The sequence below is a fragment of the Carassius carassius genome, chromosome 34, assembly GCF_963082965.1.
Source record: "Carassius carassius chromosome 34, fCarCar2.1, whole genome shotgun sequence".
NCBI lineage: Eukaryota > Metazoa > Chordata > Actinopteri > Cypriniformes > Cyprinidae > Carassius > Carassius carassius.
Window position 1 is genome coordinate 3,366,294 of NC_081788.1, and position 27,859 is coordinate 3,394,152.

Here is a 27,859-nt window from a genome sequence, read left to right on the forward strand (position 1 = left end):
ACCTCTTTCTGTGCACACTGCCTGAACTGCAAATCACACAAGCCTGTCATCAATTATCATGCCAATTAAGGACAGCTTATGTACCCACCACAAACACACAGTCATTGCCTGGTCTCCACCAAGAACAGTCAGACTCCTTAGCTCTCTTTTACCACTGGACTTTCCTGCATTTGTTTAATTTTTGGTTTTGTCTCTGCAGTCTATTTGACTGATCTTCTGTGAACGAACCAGCATTATCAATACAATAAAAAATAAACAAACAGCTGTAATCAGCATTTTGATGAGCCAGTTGAACGACTGTTTAAGCCTGCTTACTAAGCTACCCTAATGATGAATTAAATTAATAATTTAAATCATTCAGACACCACACATAGCACAAATGAAAGTACAACTGCATCGAGATATGCTATATTGAGCTATTTATTACCAAATAACCTAAGTAATAAACTTCAGCATAACTACTTGTGCTGCATTCATGAATTATATCTAATCTCCCTATCTTAGAATAATTCACTTGGTAGCAGAAAAACTCCCATCCCGATATAGATCCGGAACAAAGAGAAGTAAGTAGCATCCCAAACTGTCTGCCTATCTATTTGTGATTAGGTTGTAACATTCTGTCGATCAAGGATTATGGTACACTGAACAATATTTCACAGCAAAACCAGTTGTAGTTGAATTAGCATGCTTTTATTAGTTCATAATACAGCTCTGCACATTTCACAAATAATTCTTTACAACAAAACATAAATTATATATATATATTTTTTTTTTCCGCTTAATATACATAGACAAGTTCTTTGGAAAACTCAGAAAATTCAATTAAACCTATATACTTTTCCTATATATACTGTATTTATATATATATCTTTCTATTTAGTGAGCTACATGTGGGATAAAGCAGAGGTTCTTTATTAAGTATGTTGTACATTGAGGCTCTATTATTAAATACTTTTCATCTACAACACAATATGGTGTTTGTGTGGTAAAAGTCATTGTTGTCGCTCCTTATCTGCGAGTCTCTTTGCCTTGTTCTGCAGGTAGCGTGCTTTCCCTTCTTCAAACCGCTTCTGCTCCTCTTCACCTTCCAGCTGCAAGAAAACAAATGACACATTTTACACATTGGTACAGTGAAGTTGGACATTGTGGTGTACTAGAAACCCTGTAAAACCCTGTTTATGCACTGTGAACTAACATTAATAAACAATTAACAATTTTATTTTTTCCCAAAGTAATAAAATAAAGCTTTTTGGATTATATATATATTTTTTTTAATAAAAAAAAAAATAATAATAATAAAAAAGTTATTTCAGTATTTATACTTCAAAATTTCATGTTAATTTCTGTTACTTGTGGTTTCTTTATAATTATTATTATTATTATTATATAAAAAAAAATTATATATATATATAAGATACATGGAAATAAGCCAATTACTGCGGCTTAAAAAACATTCACTAACATTATAAGTGAATTATTATAATAAATGTAATATTTTAAGATCACTGTGCCCTGTGGTACTCACTCTATGGTCATAAACTTTGAGCTCAACTAGCTTCATTCACACGCATGCAAACTCAGGAGACCGTAAATGCACATGAGACGAGAAGACGTCTAACAAACAGAGAGTCTAAACGTCACAGACCGAGAGAGCTGAACAGAAAGAACGTAAATGTTGCAGGTTTACAAAGTTATGGGAAAATGGAGAACAGCAAATGGTATATTTTCAAATTCTTGTTTTTTGTTGATACTTTTATACTGCAAATAATTTGTGGAACAATTATGCGTCCATTCATCAATAGTCATGTGTGAACTTGACAGTTGCAAAAAATTTCTTGGAGACCTAAAAGAACACAAAAAGATGTTTGCTTTCGGAGCTCAGCTTCATCATAGACAAACAACAATACTGTGCAGGATGTCAGTTGGTGTTAGGCTGCATCTTGCAGCTGCACACTACACCATGGCTATTCTTATCATTGGCTATAGGTCACCAGCTAGTCATGCGCGGCAATGGCAGAAGGCGGCCAACCTTAGGGAACAAACTGTGCAGTGACAACTGAAGCAGCCTGGCTGATTAGGGCATATGCACAAATGAGGACTACAGATATAGAAAGCATATCCACAGCAAGGTTATATAAGCACAAGCAGATACAGTAAACTTCACAGGGTTAATGATGTTGAGAAATGTTATGTTCCTGAGGTGACCCAGTTTAATGGAGAGCATATGAACTGTTGCAATCATTTTTATTTAATTTAAGTGTCAGTTCTGGCTGTCAGTGGCTAACATTAATTAAATATTTCATAAAGCTCTGTAATAACCTGGTTTAACTAATGAAACTTGTATGTGAACAGCTGTCTTTTGCAACAAAAGCAAAACAAAACAGCTCTCCCTGTAATTTCTATCTGAAAACATCATGTGACCTTGAAGGAAGCCCTGGCTGGGTCAGTGACTGTCCTGTTGCTCAGACTCGTGAGGCCAAGCCATAGCTGCAGTGCTTGTCTTGAACAAATTAAATTAAGCTGGAGGGAAATTCAGTGCCTCAGTCACAGAGAGACTGACTGGCAGAAGACCAGAGCGATTGCTCAAAGTGGAAAACATTATAAAATGTAAGTGTTAAGGAAAAAACAACAGTAGTTAAATGGAAACTACAAATGGAAATAGCCAATATGGATGCTGAAGAAAGTTTGTGTGGTTTGTTTTATCTGCTAAGACTGGAACTGTTTTGGAGTAGGCCTCTACACAAATACATGAATGTAGACACTTCTAGCTATGCAAGCTTGAATTCACATACCACATGCTCTCTATGTGTCCCAGCATATATAGCAACACAGGCACTGTCATATTCTTAAAGTTACTGCAATGGACACTATAGCAGGACTTAACCATTACTTCTCCTCTCAGCTCAACTACTGTAATGTCACGGCAAAGAAACTTCTGCAGAAAGTTAATTAAACTGATTAGTCAACCCACTTGAGAACTGGGGTTCCTTACACCACAGTATCAGAAGAAAACACATTATATACAGTATGGACAATGAGACTGCACACTTGCAATGGTATAACCAAATTAAATTAGTAGTATTCAACTGGTCATGTGGTTATCTCAACACTTCTGCCTCCATGAGGGCTCCATGTAAACATTAGCAAAATAAGGAAAAAGTAGACTTTGAAAACAGTATTATAACTTATAAACGACAGGACATTGTAAAAAATAAAATAAAATCAAAATTTCAATAATATGAATCCATAATGAACATTGCACTAGATACCCAAAGTTACTTCAGCCATGAACATAAGAATCTATTCCTTAAGCATGTTTAAATGAACAAGAATGGCCTGACCTATACTTTCAACAATGTTGAAATTGAAATGTATTGTTGCTACCTAACATAGTTCCCTTTCAGTCGGTCAATCTCGACGCCACGTCGGTGACCGACGAATATGGGATATCGCTTCGATAGATCTACTTCGAGTGTAAACTAAACGAGCCAATGCACATTGGCATGCAATTATTGCATCCAGCTGCCGCTGATCACTGCGTGAGTATAAGAGGGCAGCAGGTGCAATGCATACCAGCTTTTCGCTTCGGAGTTGAGCATTAGTATCGCTCTGCTCAACTGTGTCTGCTGTGAACTACGAGTTCAGCACGCTCTCGGAAGCTTCGTGTGTTGGCGAGACGGCGCTTCAGCGGCGGTCGTTCCTGTGTCGAGTGGATTGCACACTGCAGGCCCCTGTCGTGTTGCAAACGGCCAATTCCCCTGTGCGCCTAAGCACTAAAAGAGCATTTCCTAAAGAGCTAATTTCTCTAAAAGAGCTTCACAGGTGCGTCTTTGTAAAGACGACGGATCGTCCTTATAAGGATGCCGTTTCACCCATGCGTTTCTGGGTGCGGTCGTTACCTGGCAACGGGTGATGGTCACGAATCGCTGCCTCACGTGTCTGGGCGTCGAGCACGCTGAGGTGGCTTTCGTGGATGAGTCGGGTTCTCACTGCGGGAATATGACCATCTCGGAGCTGCGAACCAGGCTTCGCTACCTTAAGGGGGGCGGAGTCCCGCTGCCGCAATCTGGGGCTCGTTCTGGCGGCCGACAGACGAGAACCACTTCCGGCAGTAGCGCGGATGGTTTGAGGGTCACAGTGGTGGCAAACCCCGCAGGGAACCAACCCTCTGGGGACCACCACTCTAAGGTCTGGCAGACATGAGGGACACCGACAAGGTCCGGTTTCTCAATGCCCCTGTGTCCCAGACCGGCCTCTTTGGCGACGCAGTCGAGAACTTGGCCCAGCAAGTCTCGGCTGCCCAGAAGCAGACTGAGGCGATCTGACACATCCTGCCCTGGCAGGCAGCTGCTGCCTCTACCCGCCTGCCGGCCGCAGTGCCCCAGCCTGCTCGTCGCCGAGGGCAGCCCCCTGCATCCGCCCCCACTCACGCGCCGCATCTGCAGCAGCCTCCAAGTGGTGCCGTGGAGCTGGGGGCAGGCAGGCTGCCCCTCCCGTCCCGGCCCCCGTTAAACTTGGCGGTGAGCAGAAGAGCAAGAGGCCCCGGGACGGGTGACCCAGAGAGAGGTAGCTGCTTTCTGGGGGATGGTGAAGGCACCTCTCCCTCCCCTGGAGGAGGGCCAGGCGGAGAATCTGGAAATCTCGACAGGAGAGCAGTTTTCTCCCTCTCTGGGTCCCAGGAGGGCACGGAGAGTTGTGGACGGCCAAGCTCCGGACCTCACTCATCCTCCTCCTTAGCCAGATGGCAGCAGCGGGCGGTTCGAGAGCGTCAACAGAGGCCCTACTCACGTACCCTCTGCCAACCCGTGGAACCAGGTGAGCCCTGCACCCCACACTCGCACCACACTCCGGCCTGCTCACAAGCCGCCCGAGTTGGGTCCCTGTGTTCCACCTCGCTGCCCCACTGCGGGTACGGCTGTGGTTCCGCTGGTCCCGCTTGTACGGTTTTTAAGCGCCTGGTCAGCGCTACCCAGCCTGTCTCGCTGGCCACTGCGAGCCTCGGCTATGCGATTCAGATCGCCCGGCATCCCCCCAAGCTCTGCGGTGTCCGCTCCACTACAGTGAAAGCGTCCGATGCCCCTGTCCTGCGGGAAGGGATCGCAGTCCTACTGGCGAAGGACGCGATAGAGCCGGTCCCTCCAGCCGATATGAGGATGGGGTTTTACAGCCCGTACTTCATTGTACCCAAGAAAGGCGGTGGGTTACGACCGATCTTGGATCTGCGAGTTTTGAATCGGGCCCTCCATCGGCTACCATTCAAAGTGTTGACACAGAAACGCATTTTCGGGTGCGTCCGTCCCCAAGATTGGTTTGCAGCGATCGACCTGAAGGACAAGCACTTTCATTTGTCCATCCTTCCGCGCCACAGACCTTTTCTGCAGTTTGCGTTCGAAGGACTGGCATATCAGTACAAGGTCCTGCCCTGCAAGCTGTCCCGGTCTCCCCGTGTCTTTACGAAAGTCACGGAGGCAGCTCTCGTTCCTCTCAGAGAGCAGGGTGTTCGCATTCTCGACTACTTAGACGATTGGCTGATACTAGCACAGTCTCCAAATCAGTTGTGCGAGCACAGGGATGTGGTGCTCCGGCACCTGAGCCTGTTGGGCCTTCAGGTCAGCTCGGAAAAGAGCAAACTCCCATGGAGGATCTCTTTTCTCGATATGGAGTTGGATTCGGTCGAACAGACAGCACGCCTCACAGAGGAACGTGCGCGGTCGGTGCTAGCCTGCTTGAATACGTTCAAGAGAAGGACAGCGGTCCCACTGAAACTCTTTCAGAGGCTCCTGGGGCATATGGCAGCCGCAGCGGCACTTACACCGCTCGGCCTATTACATATGAGACCGCTCCAGCACTGGCTTTATGGCCGAGTCCCGAGGTGGGCGTGGAAGCACAGCACTCACCGGGTCCAAGTTACACCGGCCTGTCGCCAAACCCTCACTCCGTGGTCAGATCTTGCATTTCTAGGGTGCCCCTAGAGCAGATTTCCAGGCATGCTGTGGTTTACACGGATGCCTCCACCACCGACTTGGGGGCCACGTACAACGGGCATGCAGTCTCAGGGGTTTGGACGGGCTCGCAGCTGCAGTGGCACATCAATTGCCTAGAGTTGCTAGCAGTACACCTTGCCTTGAACCGTCTCAAAGGTCTCTTGTGAGGCAAGCATGTGCTGGTCCGAACGGACAACACTGCGACCGTTGCGTACATCAACCGACAAGGTGGTCTGCGCTTCCGTCGCATGTCGCAACTCGCTCGCCACCTCCTCCTTTGGAGTCAGAAGGTTCTGAGGTCACTTCGTGCCATTCACATTCCAGGCCTGCTCAATCATACAGCCGACGAGCTGTCTCGAGCAATGCTCCCGGGAGAATGGCGACTCCATCCCCTGACGGTCCAGCTGATTTGGAGATGGTTCGGAGCCGCTCAGGTAGACCTGTTTGCTTCTCCAGAGACCTCTCACTGCCAGTTGTTCTACTCCCTGACCGAGGGAACTCTCGGCACGGATGCACTGGCACACAGCTGGCCGCGGGACCTACGCAAGTATGCGTTTCCCCCAGTGAGCCTTCTCGCACAGACACTGTGCAAAGTTTGGGAGGACAAGGAGCAAGTCTTGCTAGTAGCGCCGTATTGGCCCATGTGGACCTGGTTCCCTGAACTAGTGCTCCTTGCGACAGCCCCTCCTTGGCCAATTCCTCTGACGAAGGATCTACTGACTCAGAGATGGGGCACCATTTGGCACCCGCGTCCAGACCTTTGGAAACTCCATGTCTGGTCCCTGGACGGGACGTGGAGGTTCTAGGTGACCTACTCCAAGAGGTAGTGAAAACCATCACTTCGGCGAGAGCACCGTCTACGAGACACGCTTACACCTTGAAGTGGAACCTGTTCGTTGAGTGGTGTTCTTCTCGCCGAGAAGACCCCCGAAGATGCCCGATTGTGGTCGTGCTATCCTTTCTGCAGCAAGGGTTGGAGCGAAGGCTATCTCCCTCCACCCTCAAAGTCCAGGTTGCCGCTATTGCTGCGTACCATGACCCCGTGAATGGGAAGTCTCTGGGTAAGCATGACCTCATCGTCAGGTTCCATAGAGGGGCCAGGAGGTTAAATCCTTCCCGGCCCCCCTGTATACCCTCTTGGGACCTGTCTCTAGTGCTTAAATCACTACAGCAGGGCCCATTCGAGCCTTTGCATTCAGTTGAGCTAAAGTTTCTTTCATTGAAAACTCTGCTCCTGCTTGCACTGGCCTCCATCAAGAGGGTAGGGGACCTGCATGCATTTTCGGTCGACGATTCGTGCCTACAGTTCGGGCCGGCTGACTCCCAGGTAATCCTGAGGCCCCAGCCTGGCTACGTGCCCAAGGTTCCCACTACACCCTTCAAAGACCAAGTGGTGAACCTGCAAGCGCTGCCCCTGGAGGAGGCAGACCCAGCCCTGGCTTTGCTTTCTCCCGTCCGAGCATTAAGGTGCTACGTAGACCGGACACAAAGCTTCAGGACCTCAGACCAGCTCTTTGTCTGTTACGGAGGCCGGCAGAAGGGAAGTGCCGTCTCTAAGCAGAGGATGGCCCACTGGATTGTGGATGCCATAACCCTTGCTTATCAGGCTCAGGATGTGCCCTGCCCATTCAGGTTGTGAGCTCACTCAACTAGAAGTGTTGCATCCTCCTGGGCGCTGGCTCGTGGCGCCTCGCTGACAGATATTTGTAGAGCTTCATCTACAGCGATATCGTTGACTTCATTGCAAATAAATGCACAGACACTATTTAGCTGAACAGAGATGACATCACTGAATTCAATGATGAACTGCCTTTAACTATCATTTTTGCATTATTGACACTGTTTTCCTAATGAATGTTGTTCAGTTGCTTTGACGCAATGTATTTTGTTTAAAGCGCTATATAAAGGTGACTTTGACTTTGCGGGCTGGGCAACCCCTAACACGTTCGCTAGGTTCTATAGCCTTCGTGTAGAGCCGGTATCCTCCTGTGTTCTCACCTCAAACGGGTAGTGGCACTGAGAGGCCCCGGTTAGTGTCGGCTTGCTTAAACCCCTCCAGAGTGTCCGTATTGTAGACCCTGTTGAGATCCTCCATCACCCTAAGCAGCTGGACGCAGCGGAACGTCAGGCGCCAGACCTTCATGATGAATCTGTGAGAACCATGGAAGGGTGGGTTCCATATTGAGACCTAAGCGGTACTCATATGTGTATAGTCCACGGTATAGCCTTAGAGCCTGTGTTTCCCCGGCAGACTTCTGCCTTCCCAAGAGGGTTTTAATCACCTCAAATTTCTCCTTATACTCCTAAACGGATGCTATATGTGTATTTGCCTCCGAGACCTCCTTCGGGAAGGATGGGGCTTCCGCAGCGTCCCGGCTCCAAGCGGACCGGGTACGTTTTCCCAGTGTTATCCAATCTCACCCAGTGAGGTAGTGCTTTGACAATGGTGAGTGGAGCTACTTGTTCTGAGCCCCGGCCCACACCTAATAGGGGCGCAGGCGGCTCGCACAGGGCACTGGAAGGGGCAGCACCCATGGCGCTTTGATAGGGATCCCATATTCGTCGGTCACCGACGTGGCGTCGAGAGTGACCGACTGAAAGGGAACGTCTCGGTTACGTATGGTAACCCTCGTTCCCTGAAGGAGGGAACGGAGACGCCACGTCCCGTCGCCATGGTTGCTTTACCGCCGCTGAGCTGCCGGGTCCCCGGCTCGGCTCCTCAGCGAAAAACTGGCATGCATTGCACCTGCTGCCCTCTTATACTCACGCAGTGATCAGTGGCAGCTGGATGCAATAATTGCATGCCATTGTGCATTGGCTCGTTTAGTTTACACTCGAAGTAGATTGGTCTATCGAAGCGATATCCCATATTCGTCGGTCACCGACGTGGCGTCTCTGTTCCCTCCTTCAGGGAACGAGGGTTACCATACGTAACCGAGACGTTTCATAGATTCTGCCTGGTCTGACCCTAAAACATAGTTCAGTTTGTGCAACTTAATGTAAAAAAGTTGACCCAGTCATATTAAGTAACATTATAGCTTGGATAAAACCATTTCATTTTGATATTATTTTATTTATTTTTTCACCAAAAATGAACCATAAAAAAGTTTAATATTGAGTAGTCCAACTTCTGAAGCCATACAAAAGGAAATAGGAACACCAGAAACTCGTATTCACTAAACTTCTCTAAAATGGAACCTCTGCAAATGTCATTTGCAACTGAGTTCAGGTTCAAAAATTGTTTGTTGTATGGGAAAGACTTGCTGTCGTGTTAATGCGCATCTCGTCAGTAAAGCCGGTTCTCTAATCAGCGGTAAATTCCCTCAGCTGCGTGATTTCACATAGAGTAGCTGTTACTACACAGAGCCGTTGTTAACGGAGAAGATGCGCAAATAAACGCTGAAAATGAATGTGGATGTGCGCATCTTCTCAGTTAACCACGGCTCCGTGTAGTAACCGCTGCTCTATGTGAAATCACGCACCTGAGGGAATTTACGTTTGATTAGAGAACCGGCTTTACTGACGAGATGCGCATAACGATCGGCCGATCGTGATCGGAGCAGCCCTAGTTTAGAAAGATATGAGGATGAGTACAGTCGTGGCCAAAAGTTTTGAGAATTACATAAATATTGGAAATTGGAAAAGTTGCTGCTTAAGTTTTTATAAGAGCAATTTGCATATACTCCAGAATGTTATGAAAAGTGATCAGATGAATTGCATAGTCCTTCTTTGCCATGAAAATGAACTTAATCCCAAAAAAACCTTTCCAGTGCATTTCATTGCTGTCATTAAAGGACCTGCTGAGATCATTTCAGTAATCGTCTTGTTAACTCAGGTGAGAATGTTGATGAGCACAAGGCTGGAGATCATTATGTCAGGCTGATTGGGTTAGAATGGCAGACTTGACATGTTAAAAGGAGGGTGATGCTTGAAATCATTGTTCTTCCATTGTTAACCATGGTGACCTGCAAAGAAACGCGTGCAGCCATCATTGCGTTGCATAAAAATGGCTTCACAGGCAAGGATATTGTGGCTCCTAAGATTGCACCTAAATCAACAATTTATAGGATCATCAAGAACTTCAAGGAAAGAGGTTCAATTCTTGTAAAGAAGGCTTCAGGGCGTCCAAGAAAGTCCAGCAAGCGCCAGGATCGTCTCCTAAAGAGGATTCAGCTGCGGGATCGGAGTGCCACCAGTGCAGAGCTTGCTCAGGAATGGCAGCAGGCAGGTGTGAGTGCATTTGCATGCACAGTGAGGCGAAGACTTTTGGAAGATGGCCTGGTGTCAAGAAGGGCAGCAAAGAAGCCACTTCTCTCCAAAAAAAAACATCAGGGACAGATTGATCTTCTGCAGAAAGTATAGTGAATGGACTGCTGAGGACTGGGGCAAAGTCATATTCTCCGATGAAGCCCCTTTCCGATTGTTTGGGGCATCTGGAAAAAGGCTTGTACGGAGAAGAAAAGGTGAGCGCTACCATCAGTCCTGTGTCATGCCAACAGTAAAGCATCCTGACACCATTCATGTGTGAGTTTGCTTCTCATCCAAGGGAGTGGGCTCACTCACAATTCTGCCCAAAAACACAGCCATGAATAAAGAATGGTATCAAAACACCCTTCAACAGCAGCTTCTTCCAACAATCCAACAACTGTTTGGTGAAGAACAATGCATTTTCCATCACGATGGAGCACCGTGCCATAAGGCAAAAGTGATAACTAAGTGGCTCGGGACCAGAATGTTGAAATATTGGGTCCATGGCCTGGAAACTCCCCAGATCTTGATCCCATTGAGAACTTGTGGTCAATCCTCAAGAGGCGGGTGGACAAACAAAAACCCACTTATTCTGACAAACTCCAAGAAGTGATTATGAAAGAATGGGTTGCTATCAGTCAGGATTTGGCCCAGAAGTTGATTGAGAGCATGCCCAGTCGAATTGCAGAGGTCCTGAAAAAGAAGGGCCAACACTGCAAATACTGACTCTTTGCATAAATGTCATGTAATTGTCGATAAAAGCCTTTGAAACGTATGAAGTGCTTGTAATTATATTTCAGTACATCACAGAAACAACTGAAACAAAGATCTAAAAGCAAACTTTTTGAAAACTAATATTTATGTAATTCTCAAAACTTTTGGCCACGACTGTAGATTATGACAAGAGCTTTTGTGTGGGTGATCTTTTCCTTTATCAATGTCCATTAAAAACACACAAGCTGTAGAAAACTTGAGCTGCGGAGCCTGGCTATTAATTAATGAGAGAAATGTGGTTTGGGTCCCTGAGCCCTTTCACTTCTTAAATTACACAAATTACACTTAAAGCGTTTTGGCTAAAATAACTTCAGAGAAATGACACTGTTATGCAACATCAAGGCAATTAATAGCCTGCTAATATACCAGATTTCTATACAGAAGATATGACACCACATTTGTGCTGTTTTGTCAACAAGCAACCAGTGTTGGGAAGGTTACTTTGGAAATGCAATTGGTTACAGATCACACATTACCTTATTAAAAATGTAATAAGTAGTGTAACTATTTTAGTTACTTTATGTAATGTAATTGATTACATTTGATTACTTTTCTAAATTTCTAACAGAGTTTTTTTAACTGTTAATCATTTTCAAACATTTATACCAGGCAGGGTTAAGGTAACAGTAGTACACTGATTACCGTCAGACGTTCAAAATCCTTAATCACTTGGATTTAGATCATAAAAAATTATTATAAAGCACAGTTACCAAAATATCTGTCTTTAGCACCTGTTTTTACTTGGTGATTATACAGTATACAGACTTGGGTGGTTTATTGAGGACACAAATGTGTATAATGGCATGGGTACTACAATGTAAACATGGTTTACGAGGACACTTCCTGTGTCCCCATAATTCAAAAGACTTTAAAAACATACTAAATTGTGTTTATTGAAAATCTAAAATGCACAAAGTTTTCTGTGAGGGGTTTGTTTAAGTGTAGGGTATATAGAAAAAGGGTACATAGAAAATACAGTTTGTACAGTATAAAAACCATTATGCTTATGGAGAGTAACCATAAACCACTAATATCAACATCTCTTACATCCATAACCACCTTTACATTGATTCTCATACATAACCAAAAAAAAAAAATTGTTTATAACAATGGCAAAATGGCTCTCATGCAGCCTAGAGCCAAAACTTACCTAAAATGTTAACATTATCCTATTGATGCCTAATCTAGTATCACATCACTACTCTTATTTTGCAAACTACATTTTACTATACTGTGCTGATGATCCAGCTGTTAAGAAGAAAAGTGCTTTAACTATAGCTCTGTGATCACCAGTGTCTCAATTAACCTTTCGTTCTTTGGTCTTTGCAGCTGCTCCTAGAATGCCTCTCCATGTTAGTGCACAACTAAACACTATACAGGTATCTTCTTTGAAAGTTTGTATTTTTTATTTTTTGATAATCTACTGTACGATATCGGAGATGGTTAAAATTTTACACTCTGTAAAGGTGCTCCGTTTAAAATATTAATTGACTTCAAGATGGTGGCTTTCAGAGTTCAGGATATATGCCAGAACACCCATGACATCTTGACCTCGCCAGGTTCTTATTTTTAGCGCACCTAAAATTTGAAATGTTTAGGCCGCCCTTTGCTCATCTTCATGTCAAGGATGTTTAACAGATTGTTCATGCTGCTCTTTTCCAGGGTACGAAAGAATACAATGACCAGAAGATAAAAAGCTTCAAAGAGAACATAAATGCACTATTAAGGAGGCTTGAAACTGAGCTGTTATTTGCAGAAAATCTTCCCATTCACCAAATATTTGCTTCTGCATATACTCGTCAAAAATGGCACAAAGCCTTTTGATGTACCAATTATAATATGGACGCACAAATTTCTGTCTGTCCGCAACACAAGGCTATATGGCTTCAGAAGACTTATATAAAGCACAGTAATATAAAGCACAATCAATATGAACTGATGTTATACATTACAATCCTCCACGTCCGCTGCGTTCTCAAAACTCAGGCATTTTGATAATACCTAGAATATCAAAATCAACTGCGGGCGGCAGATCCTTTTCCTATTTGTCGCCTAAACTCTGGAATAACCTACCTAATATTGATCGGGAGGCAGACACACTCTTGCAGTTTAAATCTAGATTAAAGACCCATCTCTTTAACCTGGCTTACACATAACATACTAATATGCTTTTAATATCCAAATCCGTTAAAGGATTTTTAGGCTGCATTAAGTAGGTAAACCGGAACCGGGAAAACTTCCCATAACACCCTATGTACTTGCTACATCATTAGAAGAATGGCATCTACGCTTATATTAGTCTGTTTCTCTCTTATTCCGAGGTCACCGTAACCACCAGATCCAGTCTGTATTCAGATCAGAGGGTCACTGCAGTCACCCGGATCCAGTACATATCCAGCCCAGATGGTGGATCAGCACCTAGAAAGGACCTCTACTTCCCTGAAAGACAGCGGAGACCAGGACAACTAGAGCTCCAGATACAGATCACCTGTAAAGACCTTGTCTCAGACGACCACCAGGACAAGACCACAGGAAACAGATGATTCTTCTGCACAATCTGACTTTGCTGCTGCCTGGAATTGAACTACTGGTTTCGTCTGGTCAGAGGAGAACTGGCCCCCCAACTGAGCCTGGTTTCTCCCAAGGTTTTTTTCTCCAATCTGTCACAGATGGAGTTTCGGTTCCTTGCCGCCGTCGCCTCTGGCTTGCTTAGCTGGGGTCACTTCATCTACAGCGATATCGTTTACTTGATTGCAAATAAATGCACAGACACTATTTAAACTGAACAGAGATGACATCACTGAATTCAATGATGAACTGCCTTTAACTATCATTTTGCATTATTGACACTGTTTTCCTAATGAATGTTGTTCAGTTGCTTTGACGCAATGTATTTTGTTTATAAATAAAGGTGACTTGACTTGACTTATAATACTTTTTTTTTTTTGGATCGCTTCTAGTCGTCATATGCTTACTGTGGCATGCAAACGTTTGGGAACCCCTTGCAGAATATGTGAATAATTTTAACAAAGCAAGAGAGATCATTGGAGCATGAGAGTGACCGTACAGTGACTGTATGATTGTGAGATCCATCTTTTCACACTGAGGAGAATTGAGGGATTCAAACACAGCTATTAAAAAAGGTTTAAACATTCACTGATGCTCTAGAAGGAAAAACGATGCATTAAGAGCTGGGGGTGAAAACCTTTGGAATTGGAAGATCAAGGTAAATTGAACTTAATTTGTGTTTCGGGAAAAATGCAAGTATTTTCTGTTGCTTCGGAAGGGCAGTACTAAATGGATATTTCAACAAAATAAGAAAAATTTGGACCTGTTCAAAAGCTCTTAATGCATCGCGTTTTCTTCTGGAGCATCAGTGAATGTTTAAAACTTTCTTAATAGTTGTGTTTGAGTCCCTCAAAGATGGATCTCAAAATCATACAGTCACTGCTGGAAAGGATTCAAATATGCAAAGATGCTGGAAAACTGAAGAATCTGCAGGACCTGGAGGCTTATCCTGAAGAACAGTTCTGTTTAACTGTTCAGAAAAAACAAGGGACTCATGAACAACAATCACAAAACCGTCATGGATCATCCAAGTAACCACACACAGTATTAAGAACCAAGGGTTCCCAAACTTTTGATTGAGGTTACTGTATCTTAATAATTTCAGCTATTTTTTTGTCTTGTGGACTAAATGTAAACATCTTTTATGTACAATATCTTAATCAGGACAGTACTAAATAAAAAATAACATGCATTTTGTATGATCTCTCTTATTTTGTTAAAATTATTCACATTTTCACAGATTCTGTAAGGCGTTTCCAAACTTTTGCATACCACTGTATGTGTATGGAAATGGACATTGTGAACACATTTCAAAACATCTCTTTTTGTGTCCCACAGAAGAAAGAATCTCATACAGATTTGGAACAACACGAATTTTCCAGCTATTTCTTTGGTACTAAACCAAACTCTAGCTATATTCTGTCCAAGTGCTATAAGTCTGTCTGACAGATCATGCATTTTTATTGGCTCCTTACCCAAGTCTATTGCCATATATGCAATGTTTATACACATATGTAGTATGTATACTTCAGGAAATCTTATCAATATGTTTTCACACGGAAAGCACTGACTACCAAGCAATGAGTGAATCATGTATTTCTGTTCGTTTTCATGTTTGATGCGTGATATCACACTTTTAACCTCTTATTGCACACACATCACAAGCTGTTTCTAAAAATAAACACTGTTATCATGCTGCAAACCCAGTGGTTGCTAGGGCAACTCAACTTGTTTGTTTGGCATGGACTAGCTTTGTGTTTGTCAAAAGCATTAATGGTTCCAGAAAGTCTGTGTGATTACACTGCAAAATAATTGGTAAAATGTTTTTTTTTTTTTTGTAAAACAAAAAATCTAAACACTTAAAACCAGATGCATTTATTAGAGATGTAAAATTAAGTCATGTCTTAAGGTAAATATTTTGCTATTTATGTAAATTTTGTGTTAAGAAACTAACCAACTAACGTTAGTGAGGTTTATGCTAATTTCATGATACATTCTCCTGAAATATATTATTTTACATCATTTTGCTCCCCAAGTAAATTTATATTAAAACTCTTTAGATATTATTACTTAAAAAAAGTATACTGTTCTTATGAGAACATGATATTTTCCTTCATCTTGTCTTACAATGAAATGTTTCCTGAGAAAACCCTCACTCCAAAAAGACAAACCTCTGAATGTCTGGGTGATCCTTGCCGCTTTCATTATGAGCAGCATGGCATTCAATGGTCCCACCCATCCCATGATCCCCCACTTCTCGGCGCTTTCGCACCAAGTGCTGTTCACCCCTCCCCCAGCCCATAACTCCCCTCCACCAAGAGCTAAATCTGGATATCCTAAAAATAGAATGAAAGATCTTTTACTGAAGGAAGAAGACCTGAAGTCTGAAATAGCAGGAAAAGTCTGTCAATATACTATTTATATTCTGAAACATGAGAATGAACAGCCACATTATGACTGATGCTCATGCAGTTTTCATTTGCGTTTCCATTTATGGAATGGAGACCTCAAAAAAATAGGGCTGAAAAGCAATAGTTATATCTAAACCAAGTAGCTGAACAACTCTATATTTAGGGATACATCTGACAGAAACCAAAAGTCCAAAAATTAAATTAACTTTCTTCTGCTGTGAGGTAATACATCCCTTTAATGTTTTTTATGTAATAGCAGAGCTTAAACAGCATTTTTTTTATATTATAGTCACTGATTAATTACATTTTATAAATAAATTTATTAAAATAAATAAATAAATAAATAAATATTTATTCATTTAGCAGACTCTTTTATCTAAAGCTACTTACAGTGCATTCAGGGCTAACATTTGTTTTTTTGTACCTAACATTACATTTGAAGCGATGCATTTGGAGAAACGAAAAGTGTTCTTTGCACATTAATATAAGACAGTAACAAGATGTATTATAAATCGGCATTAAAGGTTATTGCAATCTTTTGTGATATATTATTCAAAAACTTTAATATACTGTGATATACAATTCATTTCATGGCATTTCAGAAGCAGCATTTTAAGTTCTGTATAATATTAGAAGATGTTAAAGACAGATGACGTGAGTAACATAGTTGACCAGACACATTACATGACAACAAATCTTTATTTAAAACAGTTATATTCAAAACATTATAGTTTAGTTATAAAATAAAGTTATGTTTTGTAAACAGTTTGGTAACACTGAATAAATTATGCATATCGTATAGGCCTAAAATAAAATACTGATCTGTTTATAACACTAACAGATAACATTGTTGAATTTTTTATTTTTATTTTGGCATGTAATGTCAGCATTAGGCATTTCATAGACCACCATGCATTTTAAACAATTTATATATCATAATTATATTTAAAATTTAAACTTGCATTTTTATTGAATACGTGTAGAACACAAAACATATAATAATTTACTGCATATTGCAGTATTGTGCTATCATTGATGTTCTATGGGCTATTATCTAAAATTTCTCTTGAGATAAATGTAAATTGTAACAGATTTTCCATGTATTTTATAAACTGGTGTGCTCCTTTAGAATTCAAAACTGCAACGGTCACCCCAGTCTTAAAAAAGCCTGGCCTTGATCCCTCTGGCATTCTAATTTATATTTAAAACATTATATATAAATTACACCTTATATAAAAAACACCTTCAATACCATGACTTAGGTGCCCTTGAGCAAGGCATCGAACCCCCAACTGCTCCCCGGGCGCCGCAGCATAAATGGCTGCCCACTGCTCTGGGTGTGTGCTCACAGTGTGTGTGTGTGTTCACTGCTCTGTGTGTGTGCATTTCGGATGGGTTAAATGCAGAGCACAAATTCTGAGTATGGGTCACCATACTTGGCTGAATGTCACTTCACTTTACCTATTCTATCTAAGCTGCTAGAGAATGTGGTGGCAGAACAAAAATAAATAAATAAATAATCCTATGTCATCTCACCACTTTAAATGTTTCTTATTGGGCTTCCTCTCCCTTCACAGCACTGAAACGCCACTTCTGGAGTTCTCAATGATCTCCTCATGACCACTGACTCCGGTTCCATTAGTATCCCAAGTCTCTTAAAACCTCTGCTCTGCTTTCAAGACCATCTCTCATAGTATTCTCATCTTGCATCTTTCTGCTCTTGCCATTTTTAAAACTACCTGTCTGTCTATACTCCACTACTTCCCCTTTCTCTCATGGTGTTCCTCAGGGTTCTGTGCTTGGTCCTTTACTTTCATCACTTCCATTAGGTCACATAATTCATTGGCATGCTGATGACACCCAAACTTACATAATTTTTTAATCTTCTCTCTCTTTCCTTCACATTACCTAACTTACTAAGCTTTAGTAACATATTATTGCATATCTACAGGGCTGTCGCTATTTTAGGGGCCCCCACTGCCCAAGGGGCCCACTAAATCCAGCAGTTCTTCTATATATTACTCTACTCTTATATGAATAATGTTAGTATATATGTTTCAAAGGCCTGAGAGTTTAATGAAAACCGGAATTTTATTAAAAATCCTTTCCAAATATCTCCTCTGTCCCCTCCATAAAAATGGTTTAGTCTGATCATTATTAATTATTTCAACTCAGTCAGCTACAAAAAGGAGAAGGACCAAAAAAAATCACAGGTCCACTAGTTAACAGAACCAATCAGAGTTGAGGCTGCTGCAAGATCAGTTGAAGTTAGAAGTAAAGTTACAGTCGAAGTGAGAGTGACTGAAAATGCTGAGGGAAACCAATCTGGGTACCAGTAATTTCAAAGGGAGAGGGAAGTCAGGATAACGGCTTGCTCCTCTCCTAATCTGTCTATCAAAACGTTATTTTGCAAGACAAGACAACAATTTGAATGCAACTCACTGCACTGATGGATACATTTATCAGCTATATTTAGTAAAATATTATGCAGTAGCATATTATCTTCATAAAAAATGGTGACAATGATACATTTAAGTGGTTTTATTTTACATGTGACTGCATTCTTTCACATTCCTGAACATTTACCTCAGCTGTTAGACATTTATATTGCTTGTAGGCCTTCTTGTATTAATGGTAGGTTTATTTAATTATTTTATTAATTTCTTGTCTTTTTTATTATTAATTTGTACTGACTGATAACTTAAAACAATGTTTCAAGTTATTAATCAGTTTTGATTTAGTATTTTTTTATTAACTTTGTATAGCCTATAGATTTATATAAAATAAGCAAAAGCAACATTTGTATTGTATTGTTGTGATTAGCTGTCAAATGTACTCAAGACTGGTTCAAAATTGTGTATTAATGCTGCAAAGTGTGGCTTTTATGGGTTTTCAGTAGAGAGCTGAGATTGCCTCCTGTCACTATCATATCGAAGGCGTCTCTGCATGCCTGCTTACAGCCAAAATGATGATTGATTGACCTTCTGTTGAATATCTGACTGAGGTCATTCTTATGTAAATGCTTTATTTGTTGCATAACTCATGTGCTCATGAGGGTCTTAGGGCACAAGATTTAGCATATCATTTGCAGTTCATTTCATGACCCAAATTATTTATTACATAATGAAAAATTACAAACCATATAAAACACAAGGAAACTGCTCATTAGGGTTAACCATAAACTTCAGCACATAGTCTTTTTGGAAGTGTTGGGTTCACTGTGATCAGACTCTTCTGCTCAACTTCTGCTCTCAGAATTTTCACCTGGTGAATAATAAACTAAGAGAAAAAAATTCCATATACTTTCACAGAAGGTGTTTTAGTTACCATAATACCAGTACATGCAGCACTACCTTTTAGGCTCATTTTTAAGACAACAGAAACAATTGTGAGATCACATATAAAGATGTACTTAAGTCTTACTTGAGTGGTTACACTGTTCAACTAATTAAAAATAAATGTAAACTATATGAATTAAATTTAAATTCACATGCAATTAATTGCTCAAAACATCAGTCAGGCATACATAAATTGGTACAGGTCAAACACATCTATCTAGTGCAACAACAATTATTGCAGAAAAATGCAGCACAATGTAACACACATAAAATTCAATAAATAAATAAAAATACTGCCCTTAAACTACATCCTTAACAACCCCATGCCATCCCCCATTTATATGACTTTCTTTCAGATGAACACAAACAAAGAGTAATCGTAATCCATCTCTCTGCATATAATACAAGTGGATGGGATATTCAAAGATGAAACTGAGAAAAGTACACAAAGTGAATGAGATGGTAACTCATACAATCCCTGTTGATGAATTAGTGTCTTCTGAAGTACAATGATGGCCAAGTGTAAGAAAAATACTAATATTTTTAACTTGGGTTCCCTTTGTGTGGTTTTTAAAAATGTTTCTTTCTGTTCATCTGAAAAAAGAAAATAATATTCATCTGGGATGGCATGAGGGTGAGGAAATCATTAAATAATTTTAATTTTGGGTGGAGTTTCTCTTAAATGAGCCAGATGTTAATATAAGATCATTGATGATACAATATACATTATACAATATTGACTTTTAAAGCCATTTTGTCTATTTAACGCCCCGTCTGCAACAATAAATAATCTTTTAATTGTTGATTTATCTCCTTTGGTGTGTTTATCTCAGTAAATGTTGGTATGTAGTTATTTTCAATTAATTACATAATTAATGAGCACATCATGTAATTAATTAAATAAAAACAATTTAACTGACAGTCAGTCATAACTGTTTATCAATATATCTTTATAATACTACTTATTCACTCCCATGTAAGAACATCATTAAACATGATTTACAGTTAATTTATACAGTGTTCACTTAAACATTTTCTGATGATTTGCAACAATTAAAAAATAATAATAATAATCATGGCCACCAAAATATTAATTGTATTTAAACTCTCATCACTCATTTTATTTGTACTCAGTCTTGTGCATTCAGACAATATACTACATAGACAGCTAATGACTATATCAAAACAGATATAAATAATGGTGAACTTTTTAAGCCATAAATTTCCCTGTGTCACTGTTTATCGAATGTCATGCATACATGTTTGAGTTTCCGTTTACCATATTTAATGTGATAAGATAGAAGATAAAAATAAAAAATAAAAGATAAGATAAAATAAAATTGCAAAAATTTAAGTTGAAATAATGTAAGAAGTAAAAAGTAATGTTTTTTACTGTGATCAAGTAAAAGTACAAGTGGTCAGTTTAAATTGTACTTGAACAGAGAACGAATACCCCAAAATAATACTTAAGTACAGTAATCAAGTGCTTGAAAAGACCAAAGACTGAAAGCATCACCCTCATGAAGATAATTTCAAATAATCATCCAAAGTGTTTTGTGCTGCCTTGTGTCAAAAAAAATAAAATAAAAATCTTAAAAGGTAGATCACCAAGTCTCATGCACAAGACTCAGAATACATACTAGACAGCACTTCTTACACTAAAACTTGATTTTAAGTTTGGTATATTCATCAATATTACTATATTACAGTGTACAAACAAGTTCTGCATTACTCACCTTCAGTGGTGGTACAGGAAGGGGCTTGTTGTCTTTGTCCAGGGAGATGTAGGTGAAGAAGGCTGTGACAGCCCTATATTTTCCCTTCTCAGTCTCCACAAGTGGGTCAGCATCTACTAAAACCTCAATCTCCATTGACTTATTACTGGTGAAGGTCATTCGGCCGGAAATAGTAATGACACAGCCTGCAGGGAAATATAATTTTATTACATCTACTGATCATGCCATAATAATTTAAAACATATATATATATATATAGTACAGACCAAAAGTTTGGAAACACTACTATTTTTAATGTTTTTGAAAGAAGTTTCTTCTGCTAATCAAGCCTGCATTTATTTGATCAAAAATACAGAAAAAACAGTAATATTGTGAAATATGATTACAACTTAAAATAATAGTTTTCTATTTGAATATACTTTAAAAAAATAATTTATTCCTGTGATGCAAAGCTGAATTTTCAGCATCATTACTCCAGCCTTCAGTGTCACATGTAACATCAGTCTATCACATGATCATTTAGAAATCATTCTAATATTCTGATTTATTATGAGTGTTGGCAACAGTTCTGCTGTCTAATATATTTGATCAATAAAAGGTTAAAAAGAACTGCATTTATTAAAAAAAAAAAATAATAATAATAATATATATTCTAATAATATATTTTCTTTCCTATAACTTTTTAATAAATTTAACACATCCTTGCTGAATAAAAGTATTGATTTTATTTAAAAAAAGAAAGAAAAATTACTGACCCCAAATTATTGACCAGTAGTGTATATTGTTATTACAAAATATTTATATTTTAAAAACATAGCTTCTTTTTTTTTTTTTTTTATTCATCAAAGTATCCTAAAAAAGTATCACATGTTCTGAAAAAATATTAAGCAGCAGAACTGTTTCCAACTTTGATAATGAATCATCATATTAGAATGATTTCTAAAGGATCATGTGATAATGATCCTAAAAATTCAGCTTTGCATCACAGAAATAAATGATAATTTAAAGTATAATAAATTTAAAAACAATTATTTTAAATTGTAATAATATATCACAATATTACATTTTTTTCCTGTATTTTTGATCAAATAAATGCAGGCTTGATGAGCAGAAGAAACTTCTTTTAAAAACATTAAAAATAGCAATGTTTCCAAACTTTTGGTCTGTACTATATATATATATATATATATATATATATATATATATATATATATATATATATATATATATATATATATATATATGTTTATATTAGCACAGTGGATATATGCCCTACTATATATAAACACACACATGTATAAAGAATTAAGTTGCTTTTAAGCTTTTCTGGTGGAATAGTATATTTAACAGTAAGCGGGAAAGTTAGTGTACTAGATGATAGTTTATGTATTGTGAAGGGAGGAGCACAAGACAGACACAGTGGGCGTGGCGTCAGGCCTCGGAGAGGCTTTTATTAAAAGAAAATCAAATAAAACGGGATAAAGGTGGCCAAAGGGGAAGAGTGTCCAAAACAAACAGGGAATCTGGTGTCCTCGTCGTGTTGCGGGGTTCGTGTGGGTCGGGCAGTGTTCATGGAGGAAGGGTCCAGGTAAGGAGCAGAGTCCGGCGGCCGTACACGCTCTGCTCTTCGGTCCGGGGCGCGAGGGGCTTTTAAACAGCGGCGGTGATGAGGCTCCATTTCCTTCAGGTGTGCCCCATCACACGCCGCCAGCCCTGACTCGTCCAGCGCCCCTCCTCTCACACACCCACTCCAGTCGGGAGCCTGGTGAAGGCCAGCGATTTAGGACGGGGTGCCGGTGACAATCAGGGAGGAGGCAGCTGACTCACAGTATATACTAATCGAATAATTATATAACAACAATGCAGTTACAAATTCAGTGACAACCTTCTTATTATGATGAATTAACAAGTTTTTTTATATTATTATTATAAGGAAAAAATTTTTTGGTGGTCTGACATGCCACCTAATGAGTCAAGTAAAATAACTGTAATCACAAGGATTTCAGACACTTCAAATGTGATACCTGCGGAGTCCAATCTTAAGCATACATTTTCATTTATTTGGCCGATGCTTTTATGAAAAGTGACTTGTTTATACATGTTTATATATGCACACATTAGTGTATTAAACTTTAATTAGTACATAAGAAGTGTAGGAATGTTCTACAGGTGAGTTATCTGAAGCCTAGTAAAAACTGTTATTTCAGAAACTGTTTGTGAAACTGTTTTTTTAGTTATGTTTTTTACTTCTCACTGGTGATGCAGCTTTGACGCCAGCCTCTATTAAACACACTCCAGAAATGGACAGACCTCATTATCCCTTGTATATACCACCTTCATGGATTCTAGAAAAAAGAATACTAAAATGTACTTTTAAGCATTTAATGGAGCCCTGAGGTAGATGCAGAATGGCTTAATAAGACTTGGGGACTTTGAATTTCTAGTTACAGTGTAGAAAAGTGGATCTTGCCCATTTAAAAAGCATTCGTAGCAATTTGTCATTAAGAACAATGGTGATAAAAAGAGTATGGTTAAAATTGTTAGGTCCATTTCCTGGCTTCTTTGATGTATACGTCTAAACCTTATTTCCATGGAAACAGAGCCTGAGGGCAGATATATTATTTTGTTCTATCGTTCCTTCAGAGACATTCCGGTCAATTAATCTGGTCTCTTAGGAAAAATGTACAGTTGGCATAGAATATCAGATATACATAAAAATAAATAAATAAATAAATAAATAAATAAATAAAATCAAAATGTGGTTTTTGAGTATTCAATGTTTGTGTTCTGCTCCCAAATCTCACATTCCATCCTTTTCATTAAAATAACATAAGTGTGGCAAGCCTTTTGAAGTACAGAGCGAGAGAGAGAGAATGAAGGGAAAATATGTAAAGAAAATTGCATTATTTTAATACCAAGTTAATTCTTTGATAGTAGTTAACATACTGTCATGTCACCTTAAAAAAAAAGTAAACATCTAGGCGTAGTGCTGTAACTGACTAAACATCATGTGCAATTTTAAATAAGCCTAAAGTTGAACTGCTCAAACTGGTTGGACTTCGAGAACTGTATTATCTTGATAGAGATAAAGAAATATCTGCAGTTCTTTGAAAGCTATTCTGGGATTTGACTTCCCAAATAATGTATTGTTGTGTCCTTGGAGAAATCTGAGCTGGTCAGCCACTTCTGGGAATAGTCTCCAGTGTTCAGTCTTCTCATTTGAGAAGTAACATAGCCACCATTTGGTTCAGTGTCGAAGGACATTATAAATAGTTTGTAACCTCTCAGATTCATTTATCTCAACAGCTTTTTTTTTCAGCAATTTTGTTTTTGTGACACTGTAGAAGTTTTGTAATGACTACTTTTCTCTGATCGAAAACATGCATTTTAAACTCAACAGTACAACATCTTGTCTTTGTTAAATAACCAACTCCTAAATAACCAACTAAAGCATGTTGTTCTCTTACTTTCAAGAAAAGTGACTTCTGGAACCCACTATTTCAGCACAAATGAACAGCTAGCAAAGCACATGCTAAATGTACAGTATCTTATATTGCATGTAAATTTAATGAACAAGATAGTACTTGTCACTTGTCATATGTCCTTGCCGAGTATCAAATATTTTATCTGATCATATAAAACCACTGAGAGAGATACATATGCAATAAAAGAAGGTACAGTGAATACTTTTTGAAGTTTTCACCTCATAATTTTCAAGGTATAAAAAAGAATAATACTGAATGCTATACTGAATTCTGTTTGTTTGTTTTGTAGTCAGCCTAGTCTTAATAAAGACCAAAATACTGATTGCCAGCATCAGCAGTAATAACTGTAGCTGATTAACCTGCTGATAAACAGAAGTGTGTTCTGAAATCCACATCAGTGGATATAATCTATAGACCGTATAGATGTACTGAAATCCACAATGCTATGATGTAAAACACTTGTTTACCATATCACTGTGCAGCTCCCATAGTGAACTGTTATTTTCTATATCCTGCATACAAAGTGGGAGGTGTAATGTTAGATACCAGAGGGAAAATCTGGGATTTTTAATGACATGCTTTGTCTTTACCAGAGAATGTAATATGCCTGCATGTGGTTGTCTTAGTACAAGGAGGCAGGGTATGAATAGTTCCACTTATGACGTTTATAAAAGGGTGCCCGGGAACGGTGAAAGACAAGTTTAAAGCATCCCACAAAGTTGACCTAGCCATTAAAGCCATTAAACCATTTTGCCATTACAAGTTTTGACCTAACTTAAGTTCACTGATTCCAGGAAGGGATGCTTATGTTTGATGTACAGCAACTAGGACATCTGGAAAAAAATCAACGCTGTGCATCACCACAGGCAGTCAGCACGCTCATTCCCTTACACAGCAGAAACAGAAAATCTATATCCTAGTCACACAAACCACCCTTTCCTTTCATCCACCCAGCAAACAATAAGAGGAAAAAATCAATTCTACAAAGTGAACAATAAATGTAATAAGAATGAAAATGAATAAGAAATTAAAAGGGTCACATGACGTTGCTAAAAAGAACATTATTTTGTGTATTTGGTATAATGTGTTTATGCTGTTATTAACTAATTATTTTCCACATGCTGTACATTATGGTTTCTCCTCTATAACCCGTTTTTCTGAAATGCATTGATTTTTATAAAGCTCATCATTCTGAAAAGCAAATGCTCTGATTGGCCAGCGATCCAGTGCGTTGTGATTGGCCGAATACAATTCCAGCGTGTGATGGAAATGTTATGCCCCTTACCAGATTCAGGAAACTTTCCTCTGTAAAGTGTGCTGCATACACTAGAATATTGGGGATGTACTGTTCTGGAACAGTGTTGTACATAAAAATTAACCACTGATTTCTAGTTGTGTCCTCTTTTGGTAGGCCGTAGTTTGGTTTTAGGAGGGCGTGGCTGAGCGTTCACTTTTATAAAGAATATCGATTTGGGTTTGAGACTTTAATCTTTCCAACTTTATGGATCTTCTGTATGCATAAACAGCATTTAACACTCGCAAGACAAAGGAAAACATGAAATCACATCATGACCCTTTTAATTGTTTCTGTAAGGCATTTTAAATGAACAGAAAAATAACAGAATACCAGTTCGGAAAGACGTGGAGTAAATAAATACATTTAGGTGTGAACTATTCCTTTAAAACATGCCGTAGTGTTACTAATAAACCATTAACAGCTAAACTGCTGTTACTGTCTGCACCCCAGTAAGCAGTGTTGGTGGTAACACATTAGAAGTAATGCATGTTACATAATTAGATTACTTTTTTCAAGTAACGCAATACTTTTTAATTTACAAGAAAATATCTGATTAACTTTTTTTTCAAATAAGTAATGCCAGTTTCCTTTTTTTCCCCCACTGTGAGAAAAAAAAGAAAGAAAAGAAAACATTCAGAATTCCTCAAAATAAATAAAATCAGTAAAAAGCAAACTCAGAATATGATACAAACCTGAAATATTTAAATTATGTTAATTAACACAGCAACACTTTAGTTTAGTGGCAATTATCACTATTAACTAGTTTCTCGTGCATATTTCTAGCATATTGGTTGTTAATTAGTAATTATAAAGCACATATTAATGCCTTATTCTTCATGACCATATTTTAGATCCCTTAATCCAAAAAAAACATACTAAACAACTACCTTAATAATCAGCAAATTAGGAGATTACTGGGGCAAAAGCCATAGTTATCAGTTTGTTAACAGTAAGAAGTGGACCCTAAACTAAAGTGTGACCAATAACACAAATACCCATTAAGTATTTAATCCCAGTTTATTGACAAATATCCAGTTCAACCATACTAATAAGCAAAAAAATGACATTAGTTAACAGCACATTTGTTTTTCATTGCTGTATTAAGAGTATTGAACTACTTCTGCTGCGTCCTATACTTCATGCAATCCAGAATGGCAGCACAGCAGAAAGGTTTGTTTGAGCTGTGTCCTTTACTCATTTCACTTTTCTAGTGAACCAATTTTACTTTTGCCAAAAATAGAAAGTTTTTTTTATTAAAAACGAAGTAAGTTCAGCCCAGATGAGAAAAAGTAACATAATGCATTACTTTCCATAAAAAGTAATTCCTCAACACTGCAAGTAAGCATGCGCCACAAGTCTATACTCACTGTTCACTGTGTCTTTCAGACAGAATTAACATTTACACATTAATTTTCTCTTCCAGAGAACTATGCAGACTGTGTGGCATCAGATCACCGCTCTTTCCAACTGAGCATTTGACCAGTCAGACGGAGTTTAGTTTTGGAATATTTGTTCTCCCTACTAACTGCAGAGTTTCAATTATGTTTGGTGATGGCACTGATGTAGAAATGAACACTAAACAGTTAAAATCTAAACAAAGTAGCTGCCGCTGAAATAAGACTCAGAAAACTGAATAATTAAAAATCCTGAGAGCTTTACCAAGTTCATGTCAGAAAGATACAAATGGCTTTGAAGATATTTTAAAATGAGAAGAATGATTATGAGCAAGATTTTGTGACACACTAGAAAGAATGTGCTTTTTGTATATTTACACACCTTTAACAAAACATTGGCTTTTTTGTCGTCTCATAAAGTTAGCACATGAAAAAGTTTTTGAGTATGCAAACATGAATGTGTCAGATGAGTAATGAATTAATGGAGAATGTAATAAGCAAATGAATAAGTGGAATGGATAATTCGTTTTTGTTCAGTTATTTAATATGGAAGAATAGTAAACCTTAAGGGTTCATGTGGCAGCTGAGTCAAGCTCTCAGTTTATTTTAGTGGAAGTATGAAGA

The 27,859-nt window shown here is 39.2% G+C and overlaps 1 protein-coding gene across 7 annotated transcripts in view; it reads right to left on the reverse strand.

Moving 5' to 3' along the window:
- Positions 1 to 664: 664 nt before the first annotated feature.
- LOC132115326 (cytosolic acyl coenzyme A thioester hydrolase-like) overlaps positions 665 to 27,859 on the reverse strand; it is a 99,275-nt gene continuing 72,080 nt past the window's right edge. For all 7 annotated transcript variants that reach the window (XM_059523734.1, XM_059523732.1, XM_059523733.1 and 4 more), the window contains 2 exons: positions 21,060 to 21,244; positions 665 to 1,091 (listed from right to left, as the gene is read on the reverse strand). In XM_059523734.1, coding sequence (XP_059379717.1) covers positions 993 to 1,091; positions 21,060 to 21,244 — 284 coding nt within the window. In that variant the 3' untranslated portion in view covers positions 665 to 992. The remainder of the gene's footprint in view (positions 1,092 to 21,059; positions 21,245 to 27,859) is intronic.